Source organism: Ischnura elegans, chromosome X (genome assembly GCF_921293095.1).
Source record: "Ischnura elegans chromosome X, ioIscEleg1.1, whole genome shotgun sequence".
Lineage (NCBI taxonomy): Eukaryota > Metazoa > Arthropoda > Insecta > Odonata > Coenagrionidae > Ischnura > Ischnura elegans.
The window spans coordinates 76,419,475-76,438,049 of NC_060259.1; the positions used below are offsets into that span (position 1 = coordinate 76,419,475).

The following is an 18,575-nucleotide window of genomic DNA, read 5'->3' on the forward strand; positions in this document are numbered from 1 at the left end:
GTAAGAAGATTCTTCTTTTTGTAGAAAGCCCTTTACGCCTGCGCTATTCTGCTGTGTATTTCTTTCTTGCTCCGTCCATCGCTGGTAATTCGGCTTCCCAGGTAAGAGAACTCGTTCACCTCTTCAAGCTTATGCTTTCCTAGGTTGATGTTTGTTTTAGCCTCCTCTCTTTTGCTGCAAACTAATATCTTAGTCCCCTTTTTTTGATTTTCAGCTGATATCTGGCCATTGTCCTTTCCATGTTTGTCAACGTCTTCTTCAAATTCTTCTCTGTCTCGGCTGTGACTGCTATGTCGTCAGCAAATCGTAGCATACCAATTTTTTCCGTGGATATTGACACCCGAAGCCTTCTCCTTGATTTCATTGATGGCTTTCTCTATGTAAACATTAAAAATTAAGGGGGAAAGTGCACAACCTTGTCTCACCCCTTTTCTTATTCTTGCTTCTGCACCGTTTGGTCCACATTTGATTACAGCTACTTGGTTTTTATACAAACTATGAATAATTCTACGATCATTGTAGAGTACGCCGATTTCTTTCAAAATTCTAAGCATTGAATTCCATTCCACGTTATCAAAGGCCTTCTCTAAATCGACAAATGCTATGAAGGTTGGTTTGTTTTTCTCCATTCTCTTCTCTATGATCATCCTAAGTGCCAAAATTGCTTCCCTTGTGCCCCTGCTTTTCCTAAATCCGAATTGGTCCTCATCCAGGAATTCTTCTGCTCTTCGTTCAATTCTCCTGTAAATGATTCTTGTCAGAATCTTCGACGCATGTGTGGTCAGGCTTATGGTCCTAAATTCTTCGCACTTCTCAGCTCTCTTAAGATGCTTGCTTCAATGTCATTCTTTTCAACTTCAATTTCCTCTTCGACAACTTTTGAACTAAGTTTGCTCCCGTTGTATAATTCCTCCAGGTATTCCTTCCATCTCTCGGCTTTGTCTTCGTTTTCAATTAGAATGTTTCCATTCTTGTCCCTTATGGTATTACATTTTGTGTTTTGTTCCTTGAAATGGTTCCTCACTATTCTATAGGCCACTTCCACTTTCCCTTGTACGAGGTTATTTTGTACGTCCTCACATATGTTCCTCATCCACGCTTCATTGGCTTTCCTCGCTTTGCGGCAAATCTCGTTCCTTATTCTCTTGTAGCAAGCCTGTCCTTCCTCAGTGTTCGTATTCTTATACTTTCTCCGTTCTTCAATGAGGTCTAGGACTTCATCCGTGATCCATGGCTTCTTCTTAACACATTTTCTTCTCCCTAGAACTTCTCTAGCGGCCTCCTGAAATCCACTTTTTATGTTAGTCCAGTTATTCTCAACTGAGTTTTCAGACTGATCTAATTCTATCTTGCGCTCCACCACTTCTTGAAAGGTCGAATACATACTTGGTGTATTTAACTATGCACTCGAGCGCGTGACTGCGTACAAAGTTACTTGTTCGATGCAATACTTTGTATGAGTGAGAGCAAAAAACCTTTTGCATGTGACGCTGGATCCTCTTTCATAAATAACTCTAACCACTGTACGGAAGCTAACATTTAGTTGCCGTTCCTTGCTTAACAACTTTATTTGGTAGAATGATTAATGGTTTTCAAACGCTCTACATTAAAGCATATACTTACTTCGATTTAAAAATAAAATCCGAAGATTCGAACGTGATGGAGCGGAATTTTTCCATATTGAAATAAACACTTGAAATTTTCCACGATTAGAAGAAAAGTTATTGTGACTTAGATTTCAATGTTATGACAACATCTTCAACGTACAAATGGTGTGTAATTCATTCAATGTATCATTTTGGAACTATGCCATGTCTGATTACGAACTAATGGATTGGACTTTGCCAACATTTGGTTCGCTTTAATTTCGTAGGGAATAAATTATTTCCAATGCCTTTACTAATTTACTTTGAAAAACTGCGAGAAATCTTCCTCCTTCCGTTAATTATATAAAAGATAAGGGGCATAAGATCGAAATTCAGAGGAAAAGGTTCCGCCCTAAATAAATGGATAATTATGGTAAAGCTAGAGACTAAGCCGGTAGATACCGTAGTGGTACAGGTTTGCATAACTATGACGGACTACTAGGATGAAGAAGTCAAAGGCGTCTACGAAGATATCACAGCAGTAATCAAACAGGTAAGAGGCGGAGAAAACCTTACAATTTAAGGTGATTGGAAGGAGAAGTCTTTGTGTGTCAATATTAACAGATAAAAAGCAGTACATATGCTATGATTCGCTGACGGCATAGCAGTCATAGCAGAGACAGAAGAATTTTAAGAAGAATTTTACAAATATAGAAAGGAATATTGCCAGATATCGTTTGAAAATTAACAAAAGGAAAACTATGATATTAGTATGCAGCAAAAGAGAGGAGGCTAGGACAAACATTAGGCTAGGAAATCAAAAGCTAGAAGAGGTGAAAGCGTTTTCTTACCTGGGAAGCCGAATTACCAACGATGGACGAAGCAAGAAAGAAATAATCAGTAGGATAGCGCTGGCGAAGAGGGTTTACTACTAAAAGACGACTCTTCTTACATCTGAGATTACAAGCATAGAAGTAAGGAAACAATTCATCATATGCTCAGCAGAGAAGTCAAAGAGTATAAGCATTCGAAATGTGGTTCTACCGAAGGATGATGAAGTTAAAATTGATCGAACGTGTAAGTAATGAAGGAGTGCTAAGAAAGTGGGAGAAAACATAAGTCTTCTTAAAAACTTAAGCAAAAGACGGTACAACTTACTTGAACACATTATGAGACATGATGGCCTGATGAAAACAATCGTAGAAGGACAGGTGGAAGGGAAGAAAGGCAATGGGACGGTCCCGAATGAGATACATTGGACAGGTTATAAAGGATGCAAAAGGGAAGAAATATGTCGCTATGAGGAGGCTAGCGGATAGGAGAGAAGAATGGAGAGCTGCGTCAAATCAATCTAAGGATTGTTGACAAATTATTATGATTTCATACCTATAATCCCTTGGTACCTAGAAGAGCAGAAATATTCAGAAGTATATTTGTCCAACAGCGTGTACTACAGCCCAAACGTAGGAGGGTGAATTTTATCAACACACTGGCATTAAAATCTGGTTTTGGGGTAAGACAGGGATTATTCTGTCGGACGATATTGGATGTATTTTTTTTTATTTTAAACTACATTTTGGTAGAATTACAATTAAAATTCTCTCTCATTTCACAGGCCTGTATTGTCGGCTTTCGAACTCAAAAGGTCTTGTTTATTGAAGTGAGGAACAGATACTGCTGTATTTGTGCGAGAAGTAGAGATAAAAAATTGGAGGTGAAAGAGCTAAGGTACAAAAATTGCAGCAAATCCTCGGCAGCAATGGAAGCTGACAAATTAGTCAAAGAGTTCAAAACAGGTATAAAAATGCGCGAATTAAAATATCATTGGATAATTGGTACGATAATATAAGGCACGGAATAATTCAGTGTCATTGTTCTAGAAAATACTATAATACTATCATTTCATTCGTAGGTGATGGTGACAGCAGCGTTAGGAAGAAATTGATTGAAGTACTGCCCTACGGTATCAACTGCCCAATAGTTAGAGTGCATAAATCATTTATTGTGCAACTACTGCAACAGGTTGAGGGAAATCGCAGAGAAATCAAACAAAACAGGAAGGTTATCAGTCGCTTTGCGTAAGAAAAGGGAGACAATACCACGGAAAGGGACACATTTTCGTTCTTCGGCCGATACTGTAATAATTTGAGTGAAGCTGATTATTTGAATCCACACCCCCTTGATAGTATTGTAAAATGATATAATGTTAATATATAAGCATTTTGTTACCACTTGAGGCGGTAATTTATGAGGCTTTATTATACTTGCCTCATGGATAATGGCAGAAATAAGTACTACAGGGATTTTATTGAAACGTAGACATTACAACGCGGAAGTGTCGGGAGTAAAGCCAAAAAGGCAAGGATGTAAGACAAGAGCGTACCCAGGGTCATAACTAGGGGGGAGAGGGCAATCCATGATCTAGAGGGGGGCGCAAACCAAGTTGCGACATTTTAGCATAGAAAAGGTGAATGAAACAAATATTTTAAGAAAATAATAACAGCGCTTTATTAGTTTATGATATCGTTTCCTAGAAAAAATCTCTTTATTTTAGTTACATATCTTATACCTACTAATGCATATCATTTTTCGTGGATTTACAGAAAATTTGTTGAATACTTTCGTTTCAATTAAGTACTGATTTTGCTTAAATACTTTTGAGATTTTTCCTTCTGGAGGGGGCAGCTGCCCCTTCTCTGCCCCTCGCCCATGATGTAAGGTTCGATTTTTTCGTGGGAGAAATTCAGGAGGAACGTCTTCTTTGTTATTACTCATCGTCCTTACTGTAGCCAATTTAAAAAAATAAATTTCTACTGTTTAAGACTGCTGGTACACTAATTGCCAATGGTAACGTTTCTTCCTCTGCATTCAATGTGTTCAGCTAAGCGTTTGAAACTTTCATGAGGTGAATTGGATTCTTTGAAAGGGCATCTGGCTATGTGCACATATAAATTTCAATTTTCAGGTAAAATTTCCTAGCATCCACCACAGTAATGACTTCAATACCATATTTCTTTGGCTTTTGGATAGATACTGCGTTATCGGCATCGAAATTATATAAGTTGCTCAAGGATCGTTATGTATTCTGATTGTGTATTTGCAAATTCAAATTTGTTGGATATTTTATTAATGAACTCAGTAATTGCGACTTTCTAGTCACTTTTCTTACTTTCTAGTCTAGTCTATGACTATCTAGGTCAAAAAAATAATGCACCGTAGAAAAAAATCCGATAGCTCAGTGTAAGAGAAAAATTTGATAGACTTTCTTTGCTCCAAATCTCCCTAATATCAACATTGAGAATTTTATTCGCACCTGAGAGAAAAAGGAGACTAATAAAAGCCAGTTAATCATCTTCACTCACCTGCCTAGTACCACGATCTCTTGCATAATTTCCACAAACTGAATTAAAGTAGGGATTTGTGATTTCCACTATTATATCTAATAATTCTGCGCAAAAATTGGCGAAATGCTGATGATTCATTTCACTCGGTTTTTGCTCATGGGTGTACTCCAGGTAGATGGGTCATCGGCGATTTAATCAATCCCAATGCGAGCAAATGAATTTTCATCGTCTTCACGATGGAACGGAAGCGAGAATAAATTGCACCACTTACGGTCGCGTCGGGTCAAAACATCGGTTGCAGCAAAACTAGGGAACACTTTGAATATTAAACGTTACTTAGAGTTAGAATTACAAGAAATTAGAAAATTACAGGAAAAACTCCAATTCAAACGGCATCATTTTAATAAAAAACATCGAAGGAAAAAGTCAATTTGACCCGATGCGATCTGTTCAGGGTTATTGGCCTTATTAAAGCTGTATGCGATGTATGATGCAATATGCAATTTATGATGTTCTTGCCATATAAATCAATAAATATTAAAAATGATTGAAAATCTGTTTTCGTTCATTCATTACTCGTCATATTCATTAGTGTTCTACCTGTAACGCTATGATTGCTGAATGAACACGTTTCATAAAGTAACAGTATTGAATACACGTTTTCAAATGGACGTGGGTGATTACTATTTCATTCATACTGAGGAATAACGTAAAAATGTAAAGTTGGACGTTAAAAAAAAGTTTCACGAAGTACGCGCATTTCGGTTAGCGTAATTGACTTTTACGATACTTTGAATAGCACTTAAAAATTTTGTGATGCGAACGTTGACCAGCTCTCCCGTTCGAGGGGGAGTCGAATAAGGAGAGAACAATGCAAGTAATCGCCTTTCTTCATAGAAGCCGGCCGTACCTACCAGCCTCGTCGAGAGCGTGCGTATTTGGATTCTTCCAAGAAACGTCAACCGAGTGGCTGAGATGGGACTAATGCCACCAGAGAGCAAAAATCAACCTCCGAATCCTGACCACTCTCAACATCGCCCTTCCGCAGTGAAATTTGATACAGGGTCGGGTGTTGTTTTCGGTCGAAGCTAAGCTCGACCCCTTTTCCTTTTCTTTTTTTCCTTCCATCAGCGACCACTCCCCTCCACCCAAGGAGGCTTCCCATTCCACTGGCCGTAGCGGCCGACTTCGCAACTAAAATCCGGCGACGGTTGAATTTGGATTTTTGAATTAGGATAGAACCCCCTTAAGACCCTTCTTAACGAAAGTCCTGCAAAAACGCTACGCACAAAGGGGATAGAATGGTCTCTTGGGGCTTAGTCGAGCAGTCATGCGAAGGAGAGAACTCCACAATCTCGAAAGGGTTAAAAATTTAACTTTGAATGCATAAAAAAATTCACAATATTATTCACTGGTAGGATAAGACAAAGAAAAACTCACCTCTAATATAGCCCAAGCTCAGGAGTATATGGAGCATAGACAACTAGGCTGTTCAGAACACCCTGTACCAGTAAAGTCATAGGATGAAGTGATTCGAATGATAAGAGAAGTATTTTCCAGCCGATCAAAGTAAAATATGAGAATAAACATTACGTTGTAACCAAACATTCTAAGTCACTGAGTTGCAGCCTAAAACAATGAGCTTTGGAGAAAGTTGGTCGCAGGAAATTGAATGACACAAACATTATCCCCATTTGCAGCTACCATGAAGGTGGTTTACAAGGTATATCTAAGGTTATTGGTATCACCTGAACAAAAAACCACAATTATCATATCACAATCCAGCTACTGTAGAGGAAAGTCTGTATTGCAAAGAAACTTGAATGAAATATAGGGCTGGGTGTCCGGCCGGGTTAAGAAATATTAAAAGTGAGTAAAAGAAAATTATTGTACCAAAATATTTTATTGCTCTTAACCTAAAATAAATAATTATGTACACTTTTTTGCTAACTACAGCCATACATTCAGAACAGAGAGGATTAAACTCACCCCAGATTTCACTTCTTCAACGAACAGAAAAGTTCCTCACAGAATAACCAATCACTTTAGACACTGATTTGCACACCTTCTTGGAAATACTTTGAAGCAGATAAGTCCACTGTTGCTTTTTTTCGGTGTCTATAATTTCTTCACACCACCTGCAAACAAAAAATTTACAAAATTGTAACTTAAATTTAATTCACGTACAATGAATTTTTTTCATTGAGGCATTTCGGTAAGTAAATTCCTAAAAAAGGGGCAAAGTAGACAAATAGGAGAAATTTTGTTACATGCTGCCATTGTTTTTGTACATATTCAGTGGCTTACTGGATATATTCTTAGCAAAGGTAATGACAAGATTCAACCAAGCACTTTTCACGAGCTAGTCAAGAGAAAGTATCACGCCTCTTCATTGGATAGAGAACATTGGAAATTCAGCTGAAAAACAGAAAAATAGTAGCAATGTGAGGTCATTCATCGAATTTCAAGAATAAATTCTCATCATCATTACCTGAAGGTAATTCGTAACTCAGTTTTTATTCGCAAGATTTAGGTTTGTAACTAAGTGTTTCGAACTTGAATCCAAAGGGAATAAATTCTGTTCTAGGTGAATTGTGGATGAAGCATAAAAGAAGAAAATATAAGGAAAAATTCATAGTTGGGTCTTTCACATGTTGTCTTACTGTGGCCTGCAGAGGAAATAGTATTTTTTGTCTCGACTGAATATTTTAAATTTTTAAATGATGGTACACACGTAAAATATGACTATTAACACCTTGAGTGCGGCATGACGTGATATCACGTCATGGTGCGCTATCCCCTGGTGCTGATGACGTGATATCACGTCATGCGTACCCCGAGGGTTCCGGCCCTCCGTAAGAGCTCGGTTCAGTTCTATTATGACATTTTGCCCCCCTAAGTTGCTCAGCAGGGATCTAGGAGCGCATTTGTGGACGCCGTTTCAAGCAACCTTTCCTGGGAGGATCGGGAGAAATTTTTTCTTTTATCTTAAGGTAAGCCAATTTCCATTCATTTTCTCCCCTGTATTTTATGCTATTATTTTTATTTCTTTTTATTAATACGTGAGTATGACAAATTTTATTTGAGTTTTATTTTACAAATCATAAGTATTTACTAACTGGAACTTACTTATGTGTTTACTAATTTTTTATTCTGTTTTAATAATGTTTAGCGAGAATATAGATTTTTTCCATCCTTCCTTTTTTTCTTCTTGCGTGCCTTTCATTTTTCGAACCTTTATTGTCTGATGCTAATAAGTTTTATTCAATTAATACATGAAGTACTGTGATTAGTTAAACTTTAATGTAAATTTGAAAATGCCATTACATTTTTTTATGCAACGTAACATATCTCTAACTTTTGCACCCTTCCTTTGTTTATCAGTGCAACTCCTAAGCAGGGAGGGGATCGACAAGCGGCAATATTACGAGAGTGAAGGAAGTTATTTACGAAAAAAGTGTAAGTTATTTATAATATTTATTGTTGATATATGTATATTATGCACTTATAAACATTCTTATTATAATTGCAAATAACTGTTTGCACATTATCCCATGGATTGGCGAAAAAGTGCTAAGAAGTTACTATATAAAAATGCTTTTATTTTCTCGATAACCGTGAAATCAATGGCTTATGGGTGCTTTCAATTATTTGTCTCGCCATTGTGAATATTTAGTTCCTAAACATAGTTTTACAGTAGTAAAGCTGTTTGTAGCATTTCAGCTTTGACCTATTTCACCGAGAGTGTTTACTTGGATCCTGTTATTTATCGGAATTAAAAAAAAAATACAATGTATTTATTGCAGATGGTACGGAAGCGAGTAGTAAAACGGAAAATTTTTCATGCTGGCCGGTAGTCGATGCCGCCTGAAAGAGGTGAAATTCTCTATTCATCAGCTTTTGTAGATGATCAGCAGTCTTCGACCTTCCATCAGGACCTGCAGCCATCGACGTCGAGGGAGGAAACCTCCGCAAGGGCACAAACATTTCCTTCTTAGCTCTCTGCCTTCTCTAGAAGAATGTACACGAAGAAGGGGGAGCTCCTGGATGAGAGCGGGATCAGGCATTCTCTGAAGACTTCGAGCTAGAAATTAGAGAGGAGGAGGGTGGGGAGGAGGTTGAACCCTCACAGTCAGGTACTCCGTTGCCTCCTTCTACGCCAGATCCCTTTATGTCAATCACTGGCCCATCCCCTTTGTCCTATTCTTTCCTGAACCCTCTAACAATACCGTCCGTCCTTTGCGGTGGACCCATAGTTCAGTGACCCCTCAAAATATCACTTTCATAGAAAACCCAGCTCTCACCACTCCACCCCCTTCCAACGACCCAAGTGTTTTTTGCGTCTCCTTTTCCCAGACACCCTCTTTCGTATACAGACATACTTTCTCATAATCTTCGAAAGAATAGGTTAGGAATTGGAAAAATTGGACCTATGAAGAGTTTTACCTCTATAGGCCTAATATTTCACAAGGTTTATAACATTTCACAAGGTTTCACAATTCCTATAACCAATATATCCGACTTATGGAGCATTGCTATCTTGTTTGACCTGCTTTGCTTTCGGATATACATGAGTCGTGATGGATTCTTTAGCATTCTTCAAGCCCTACATTTTTCAGCGAATACCGGCCCAAACGATTCAGAGCCTGAGTATTTCCTCTAAAAAATCCGTCCCTTTTAGATTCATTTCACTCCTCCATTGATTCCTTAATAATTCCTTCCCGAAAGCTATGCACGCTTTTTCATTTATCGTGAACCCGCCGGAAAGATTACCCTTATAAATTCCGTCTTTCTGTCATTAGATCCTTTATTCTTCCATCCCACATTCCTTATCCCAAGCCACTTTTACCATCAATATCTCAATATCACTTGCCTGAACTCATCCAAGAGGAAGGTGGCAGACAGAAAAATCGATGGTGCAAGTATTGCACTATTGCGGTGCAAGCACTCTTGGGCGTAGGAAAGAGACCGCAGATATCTACATTGGCTGCTAGGTCTCCTCTACTCTATCCCGAGCTTTTTTCTTTCTTTCATAAGAAGGCATAAATAGTATTATATATTTTTGTATCATATATTGCAATAGTATTATAGGTTAAACATATTGTTATAAAATTTGTGAGAGGTATTTCCTACATTGGTAAAACATACATGACTGTACGTAGTGGTATGTAATATAAAATTTAAAAATGGTCATAATTTCGATTGTATTGAATTTATTTTGGGTAAATAAAATATTTTTTTTCATGTTATGTGCTCCTTTTTTCAATAGTCTAGGGCTCTTACATAAATAAGAAGTTACTAGAGATTTCCTAGCACGATGGAATTAGTCTTTCCCTCGTGTAATTAGAAAGAAAACGTATCGTTGCTTTCGGTAATCGGGTAAGTAATAAGGGGCATAGATGCTGCAAATCTATTCCTAGCAATACGTATTATTGAATGGTTTACTCGAATTGATATTATTATGCACCAAATGAAAAAATATTATTGCGGTAAAAATTTACATCATTTTCAGATTTTCGCAGAATATTCGTAGTAAGAACCGCGATACGTGGCCTAAATGAAGATTACTTGTAAGATGTTTGCTTGCAAATACTGTTAGTTCCAGTTTTTATGCATTAATTTTTAACTCGGTAACATCATATTGAAAAATATGTTATTGGCTTGAGTTCAAAAGATAGTAATGAGGAAGTTATGGGTTGATTATTTGTTTCCACATCCATTTTTATTTCGGCAACGGAGCCTATACCCCTAAAAGGACACGTATCAGCAAAATCTTTCCCCATACCTTCCCCATCTTTTTGATGTGCCGATGGCACTTCCAAAAAGGTTATTCCTAGTTCTCACAAGTGGACCGACTAAATCTTACTATCACCCCTCGCTTCATCTACGTACCCCCTCCAACCTTAGAACAGCCGGCAGGAGTGGTGCACGTCAAGAAACACCCTAATACACCGTCGGAAAATAATCTCGAAAGCAGAGTGCCACCCATCTCAAGCACCTGCAGTAAAGGGAATACATAATGGTATGTGAAAACCATTTTTGTTAAATACCTGATGCTTACGGGTGGTCGTATGGGAAGAAAGGAATTGGAGCTGAAAACATGAAACGAGTGAAGGAATTTGTGACGAGAATAGTGGCTTCAGAAGAAAATGTAGAAATTATTCAATATTATCGAACCCTACCCCGATACTTAGGATTACTAGTATAAGGAATACGCCGAAATATCTGTCGCAGAATTACCATCACAATCAAACAGCTGTTCACGGCGATTCCTTGTACTTATAACTTGCATTACATCCATCTAAGCCAAAAATTTCCCTATGGCAGTGGCAAAATACCAATGGCGATACCAGTAGAACATTACAAATTCATTTTCCTCGTATTTTTTTGGATACATAGCGCAGAAAAAAAATTGAAAGAAAACGGTGGCACGGGGAAAAATCCGACAGTATGCAACCCGCATTACGTTAATATCCCGCTGTGCGGGTGACGTGATATCACGTCATAAATAAAAAAAATCATAGCTAACAAATTAGGGCCAAGAAATTTTTTTCATTATTTTTTCCAGCTCTTTTGGCACCAATGCATGCGTTTTGCATTAAAAAACGACAGCCGCACCGGGGGTCGATTTTGAGTTTTACATGGTCAGCATTGAAAGTGTTAAAAGAAAAAAACTTGGGTAAAATAATACCTAATATGTGTTAACTGATGACTTAAGATATTACCACGCATTAATGTCTGAATAACAATGAATGTAGAATGAACTCATACCCCTATAAAGATTGTATGTTATGTGGTAATACTGTAAACTTCAGAAAAACTCATTTTTTCAAAACTAGTGAGCTTCACAGTAACAAATATGTAAACATGATGTAATTGACAATAATGTACTGTTAATAGAGGTAAAAAATTTACAAATGCAGTGCAGAGGTCTTCCTTAAATACACGCTAAATAAAAAATTGGAAAGAGTTACCTGTTCATTTCTCTCAAAGCATGAAGAGCAGGGGCAATATTTAGTTGGGACACTTCACTCAACACAATGCAGAGCAAAGTGTTTTTTAACTGCTTGTCTGGAGCCAACCCAGTGTTTGCAAATGATTCAAAATGATTTTTCAACAGCTTCAAGAAGTCCATTTCTTCAACGGCATTATTGAGCACTAGACTCTCCTTGCTAATTCTGACACGAACTGGAAAATAATGAATGAATGTGATTAATAGCATCGTGTTCCCTGTTCCATTTTTGTATAAAATAAGTGCTTATTTATTTCATCATGTAAGGTACAATTAAAACATATACATAGTATGCAAGCAAAAAGTAAGGTTTCTAAAACCCAAGGTTTTGGATATGGATGTTATGTAACATAACTTCCAACATCCTTTATCTTTCAGAACAGAAAATATTCCACACAAGGCTGCATCCAGAAAAAAAAGATTATGAGGACAGAAATCGTTTAGTGTTTTGCCCATTTTTTCTTCCTGTGGACAGCAAAAATTTTTTAAGCTCTAGCTACATAGCAAAAGCAGCTTGATCAGTTTGTGACTACTGAGAGTTAACGAAAAATTGTATTACAGTGATGCATACTACAGGATAACTACACTCTGTGATGACTAGCTTAGGTTTTTCCACTTACGAACAAATTCAACTTACGATGATGTTCTCGGAATGCATCTTGTTTGTATGCCAAGAACTTACTGTATAGAATCTTTAGAGTTCAAAGTGTCACTCATGCTCCTACCATGGAATTGAAAAACACACTGATAAATAATGCAGTGGATTGTAGTTGAAGTAATGCATTGAGGGGTGTTACGTTACTCCCTTGGGAGTTTTAGACCACTGCAGCGGTACCCTAGTGGAACTACTCAACTATTTAAGGAATGTATCAAGAGTCATTATGGATTGCGACATTGATTACTTCAGGAAAGGTACACGCCAAAATCATTTTTCAGATAGAAAAAAATAAATAATGGCAAATCAAATAAATTTTCAGTGAAAAAAATACTACAGAACACTCTACACGTAAAACATTTACTCATTACAGTGGAAGCTTGATTTGGAGAGTAGCTTCTATGTCCATATTAACCTTTGCTAACCACTTTTCTTTTGTATCAGTGCCATTTCACAGAGGAATAAGATCAGCGTCTGCCTTTAATTGCATAAATGTATAGAATTTTTCAATGGAAATATCGTACAACAATAGGGTGGTTTTCTATCAATTTTTAATTGCCTAAATCGAAAGATTATTACTCCTGGAGTACGCATTTCATGCTCTTAGATTTTTAAATGATGATATCTATTTTTCGCGATTAAACGAAAAGTGAAAATTTTCAAAAGTGCAAAAACGCGACAGCTAAGTTTGAATGATGGGAAAAGCCCGTGTAACGTATTTTTGGTTCCCACTGCCGCATTGTGAGGTGACCTTGGGGCGAGGCTTTGAGCGCTGATACGATGCAGGCTGCTAGCAGGTAGCCGAGTACCATGCTAGCAGGTAGCGCTTGGCTTAAATAAGGATTATTATTACCCTATCAAACGAAGGAAACTTTCCGAACTTAGGCAATTTTAATGGGTGGTTATTAAGAGATGTTTCCCTGAACTCTGTGCCTCGTGCATGCATTGGTAAACTCAGACGGTGTAAAACTCCTATCTACTCGTATAGAAAATAGGTCCCTGTGACGTCACGTGGAGTGCCATCGCATGGGTGCCAATCTGGCCCTTTTCAAATGAGGTTAAAATTGAACATTAACATTTGTCTTAACTGGGATTTCTAAAACAAAATAATTTGTAGATTATGAATACACTAATGGTGGGTAACGAATTGCAATCAATGCCTTTCGTTTTCCTTGCTGAAGGAAACTACCCTATTATTGATGCTTGTTTAAAAAAATCACATCCACGGCTAAGATGTGCAACAATTTGATAACGGACCTGGGATCATCCGGGATTGGTATGATGCACCTACTCACTGCACGACAGCAAAAACCATATTCTAGACAAACAGTCACATCGAAAAAAGTTGCATGAGAGGCAGCCACAGTAGGACATGGTTCCATGAGCATGGTGAACCAATTGTGCCATCTGTGACACTCGGAAACAATAAACGTAGAGCTCTCATGAAGGAAAGTTATGTGCAATCCTGCCATAAAAGAAATGTAGCCACATAAACAGTTCCTGGATACAAGCACTTAAAGCCAAAGATACTTTTGTAGGGCAAAATTGCACAAGCTCATTGTTATCAGTCAAAGTTGCTCAATTTTTCTTTTTTGCTCTTCACGGTTGAGAATGACAAAAATAATCTGGCACAGACACAACGTTATGTAAACATAAGAAACTCGTCCACAGTAAGTGGATGAGTTTCTAATGACTGGTGTGCATTTTACTATGTTTTCATTTGTTCACCGTCAACGTCAGCAAGTGGAGTAGTTCCAATACCCACGTACCTGCACTAAGCGCTAGAGAGTCAGTCATTTTTCATAACACTGAGTTTATGTGAATGGTCCACTGTTCTACATTTTTGAATAAGTCTTTGGGAGAGGAAATGAATTGCCGAATAAAAAATATAGAGTGCCATTTAAAAAAGACATACCGCTGTTCATATCTTTGTAAATAACAAAGCTACAAGGAAGGCAATCATGCTGATTAATGTCCCCCTGACGGCTAATGAACATTTGCTTGACACAATTTTGAATTTGCATCTGGACAAAAAGTTATTTCAGGTGGTCAAGATAAATGGGACACCCTGCATAGGATGCTTCTGCGGTTGCACTTAGTTTTATTAATGACATAAGCTGAATGCACATGGGAGAGGAACAGATAGAAGGAGGAAAAACAATTGATCAACGGAAGAGATTGGTTGTGTGGGAACTGTGCATACTGATGTTGCTTAGATTTTTTTTCCAATCGTCTGTTTTTCGACTGGTCCACCCCAAGCAAACATGGCCCACATCCTTTACCCACACCCTCCCTTTTGGCTGTAATCTAATTGGCTAGGAGCTTCTCCGTTTTCCACCCCATGCAGTCAGACTAGAAATAAAGAGCTACTGTACACTGCGATCTAACGAAAAATACACCAGGGAAGGCTACAAACATTCGGTGACCAAATCACCCATGCGTCTCGACTTATTTTGCTCCTGCAAAGGCACTCATGCATTTATACAGCATGAATTGGTGATTCAAGACCAAGAATTTTGCTCCAAGAAATTAGAGGTGGAGAACAACACTAATTTCCATGTGATGATACGATTATATGAGCATCATGGCCTGGATTTGAATAGAACATTGTGGCAGTCATGCCAAGGAGCAGGCTTGAAGATGGCAGTGTGTCAGAGACACCTTGTTAATACGTACTTGAAAATTCATGATATATATGTTTAGCATTTTGCATTTTAATTTGTGGTTGACTTTCAATAGGGTAGATTCCTTCATCAAAGAAAACAAAAGGCATTGATTGCGATTCGTTACCCACCATTAGTGTATTCATAATGTTCGTGCAATCCGGCCCGAAGGACCAAAAATGCTCGTTCAATCCAGCCCCTGGCGAACCAGAAGATGTGCATGTGGGGACGTGTGTCCTGGGTTACGATAAATAAAGGACGAGGACACCTTTAATGGAATTCACTTAATTTCCCGCATGACTTGCAGGGAAGCGCATGCCAAAATGCCGCGTTCACACGCTCCCGGCTTTCGTTAAACACTGAATGACAAGGCAAGGGAATGGTTGATGGGGTCTGCGGTTTACTGACCCTCAAGTAATGGCACTGCCCTCACTCCAAAAGGGTGCGAGTCAAGTCACCCCTTCCGAGGATGACTGAGCGAATAAGTCTGGTACACTTGGTTCCTGGCCTTCATGGTAGTATCCCCTAGGGGCCAACCCTGGGCCTCCATCCACTGTATGCCATGCTCACCAAAACAAGCTCCCGCGGTACATTTCCCATTAAACTAAAAATTGTGGAATTATAAAATCCACATACTTGGTGTAGGCGTTTCATTGGTCACATACGAAGATGTGAGAAAGACCATGCACACTATGAAGTAGGAGCCTTTACCTGGACTTTCCCATTTGGTATGTGGCTGGACCATGGCACGCACCGGCAGCCTTGGTTGTATGGCAGGGGGCTTCTCTTTCACCTGATTGAAGCAAAGTTAAATTCAATGATTTCACTCACAATGAGTACGAATTAAGTTAGTCTGACTCAACAAGAAGTAGTGAAAGGAACAGGTAAAATCTGTTGTGGGTATAAAACCAATTCTCTGACTTTGCCTGATCCACCCGACAAATGGACAAAAATGGAGAACGCACCTTAGGAGAAGGCAAACATTTCCCTTTCATGCGGCCAAAAAATTCAGCTATTGACTCTGTCTTCTGCTTTTGGTTGGGTGCTTCCAATTTGGTCACCATCACTCCCAACCCTCGAAGATCACTCACTAATATATTACCTTTTCGAAGTAAATCAATAGCTGTCCTGAAATTGAAATGAATTTCACATAAACATTACATATATAAAAAACCTACACATCCAAAATTTAGGTTATTAATTCAAATACTAGTGTATTCGAAACCCCACAAGCCTTGAGCATACATGTATTACGGGGAAAAAAGTATACCAACAAAATTTGTGCTGCCAGTATCGCTCAGCATTAAAATATATTTCCTTTACAGTAGGTTTTATTTGGCTGAAGAGAAAAATTCAAACAAGGCAAACAGGGGCAGATCCAGGATTTCTTTCTGGGGGGGGAGGGGCACAAGTAAGGCCGTATCCAGGACTTTGTTCTGGGTGGGCACAAGGATACCTCGTAATACAAAACAAACACAATGATAATGGGACCATATTAAAAATCTTGCATATTTTCTAAGGGTCTGGGGCGGGCATGTGCCCCCATGCCCCCCCCCCCCCCACCCTAGATCTGCCTACGAAGGCAAACCATCTCCTTTTCAAACCAATTTCTCCTTTTTCAATTACGCGACCAATAATTAGTGGGTGTTCCTCTACTTGAGTGTGTCTCACGATGGCCCCAGTTCCGTGAAGTGGAGGTGCATTAGATGGTATCATGGCTGCATTGGAATTCTTCCTTTGGAATTGATTCCCTTAAATTCTACTTCACAGGTTTTCACAAAACAATAGCACCAAACTAATAGATTTCAAAAGGGGCTCTGGGTGTACATTTCAGCTGAGTGGCAGTACATCCTCACTATGCCAAGTTTGATGCATATGCACTTCAGCATTGGCGGTAAGTAGTTTCAAATTATCATCTACATATATGTATAAGTAGTAGATATGTATACAAAAAGCTTTATGGCTATATTCTGAGGAATTCGTTAAGCTATGCTGAGCACCCTCCAATCCCAAACTCTTAAGTATGGAAGTATGCCCTATAGATGGGACGTTAAAATCTTCATTGTAATAGATAACCCTTAAGCTGTAACTTGAAATATAACAAAAAATATAATCTAAACAGAGTATTTCCCCTGGCTCAACACTACCAATTCATATCTCTTACCTACACCACACCCAAAATGGCTAAAAGGTATGAGTGCATGCACAGATTCATCTGACTAGTTACACAGCGAAGCTTCTTGTGCAAACAGCTGAATAATTTCAAATGTTTTAAAATTTTCAAGCATGAAAAACATTCATACGTATTTTATAAGTGATTGCTATAACACTTAAAATGATCTATTTGCTTAAATATCAGTTAACACATTCAGCACGGAGCACGTCAATTGACGTGGTCCCGTCCAAGCCGAGATACCGAGCACACTAATAGGGTAGTTTCCTTCATCAAAGAAAATGGCTTACACCATGCAGACCCTGACCCGGTTGGAAACCTGAGAAGCTTTCATCCATTTATAACGCCTATCGGTGATAACTAGGGTAGTTTCCTTCATCAAAGAAGATGAAATGCATTGATTGCGATTCGTTACCCACCATTAGTGTATTCATAATATGCAAATTACATATTTGGTTTTAGAAATACCGGTCTAGATGAATGGCAATGGTTAATTTTATCCTCATTTGAAAAAGGCCAGATTGGCGGCCATGCGATGCCACTCCATGTGACGTTGCAGGGACCTAGTTTCTATGCGATTAGATAAGAGTTTTACATCGTCTGAGATTACCAATGCATGCATGAGGCACAGAGCTCAGGGAAACGTCTCCTAATAATCACCTATTAAAACTGCCTAAAGTTGGAAAGTTTCCTTCGTTTGATAAGGCATTAATAATCCTTATTTAAGCCAAGCACTACCTGCTAGCAGGGTACTCTGCTACCTGCTAGCAGTCAGCATCACAGCGGAGCACAATATCCTCGCCCCAAGGTCACCTCACACGGCGGAAGGGGGGAACCAGAATGATGTCACACAGGGTTTTCCCAGCATTCATACTTAGCTGTCGCGTTTTCCCGCGCTTGAAAATTTTCACTTTTCATTTAATCGTGAAAAATAGATATCATCATTCAAAAATCTAAAAGCGTGAAATGCGTATTCCAGGAGTAATAATCTTTCGATTTAGGCATTAAAATAATATAAGGAAACCACGCTATTAACATGTTCTGCCGGTCGGGCCAGGAGCCTTTTCTCCGCCTCCGTACATAACAAATATCCACTTCCGAGTCTTCAGATCGTGCGCATGGCCTTCAGCAAGCTTCCCTCT

At 38.6% G+C, this 18,575-nt stretch overlaps 1 protein-coding gene across 2 annotated transcripts in view; it reads right to left on the bottom strand.

Moving 5' to 3' along the window:
* Window positions 1–6,884: 6,884 nt before the first annotated feature.
* Window positions 6,885–18,575, bottom strand: part of LOC124171600 (DNA repair protein REV1) — a 29,562-nt gene continuing 17,871 nt past the window's right edge. For both annotated transcript variants that reach the window (XM_046550779.1, XM_046550778.1), the window contains exons 11-14: window positions 16,226–16,388; window positions 15,972–16,053; window positions 11,905–12,118; window positions 6,885–7,068 (exon numbers count right to left, since the gene is read on the bottom strand). In XM_046550779.1, the coding sequence (XP_046406735.1) occupies window positions 6,936–7,068; window positions 11,905–12,118; window positions 15,972–16,053; window positions 16,226–16,388 (592 nt within the window). In that variant the 3' untranslated portion in view covers window positions 6,885–6,935. The remainder of the gene's footprint in view (window positions 7,069–11,904; window positions 12,119–15,971; window positions 16,054–16,225; window positions 16,389–18,575) is intronic.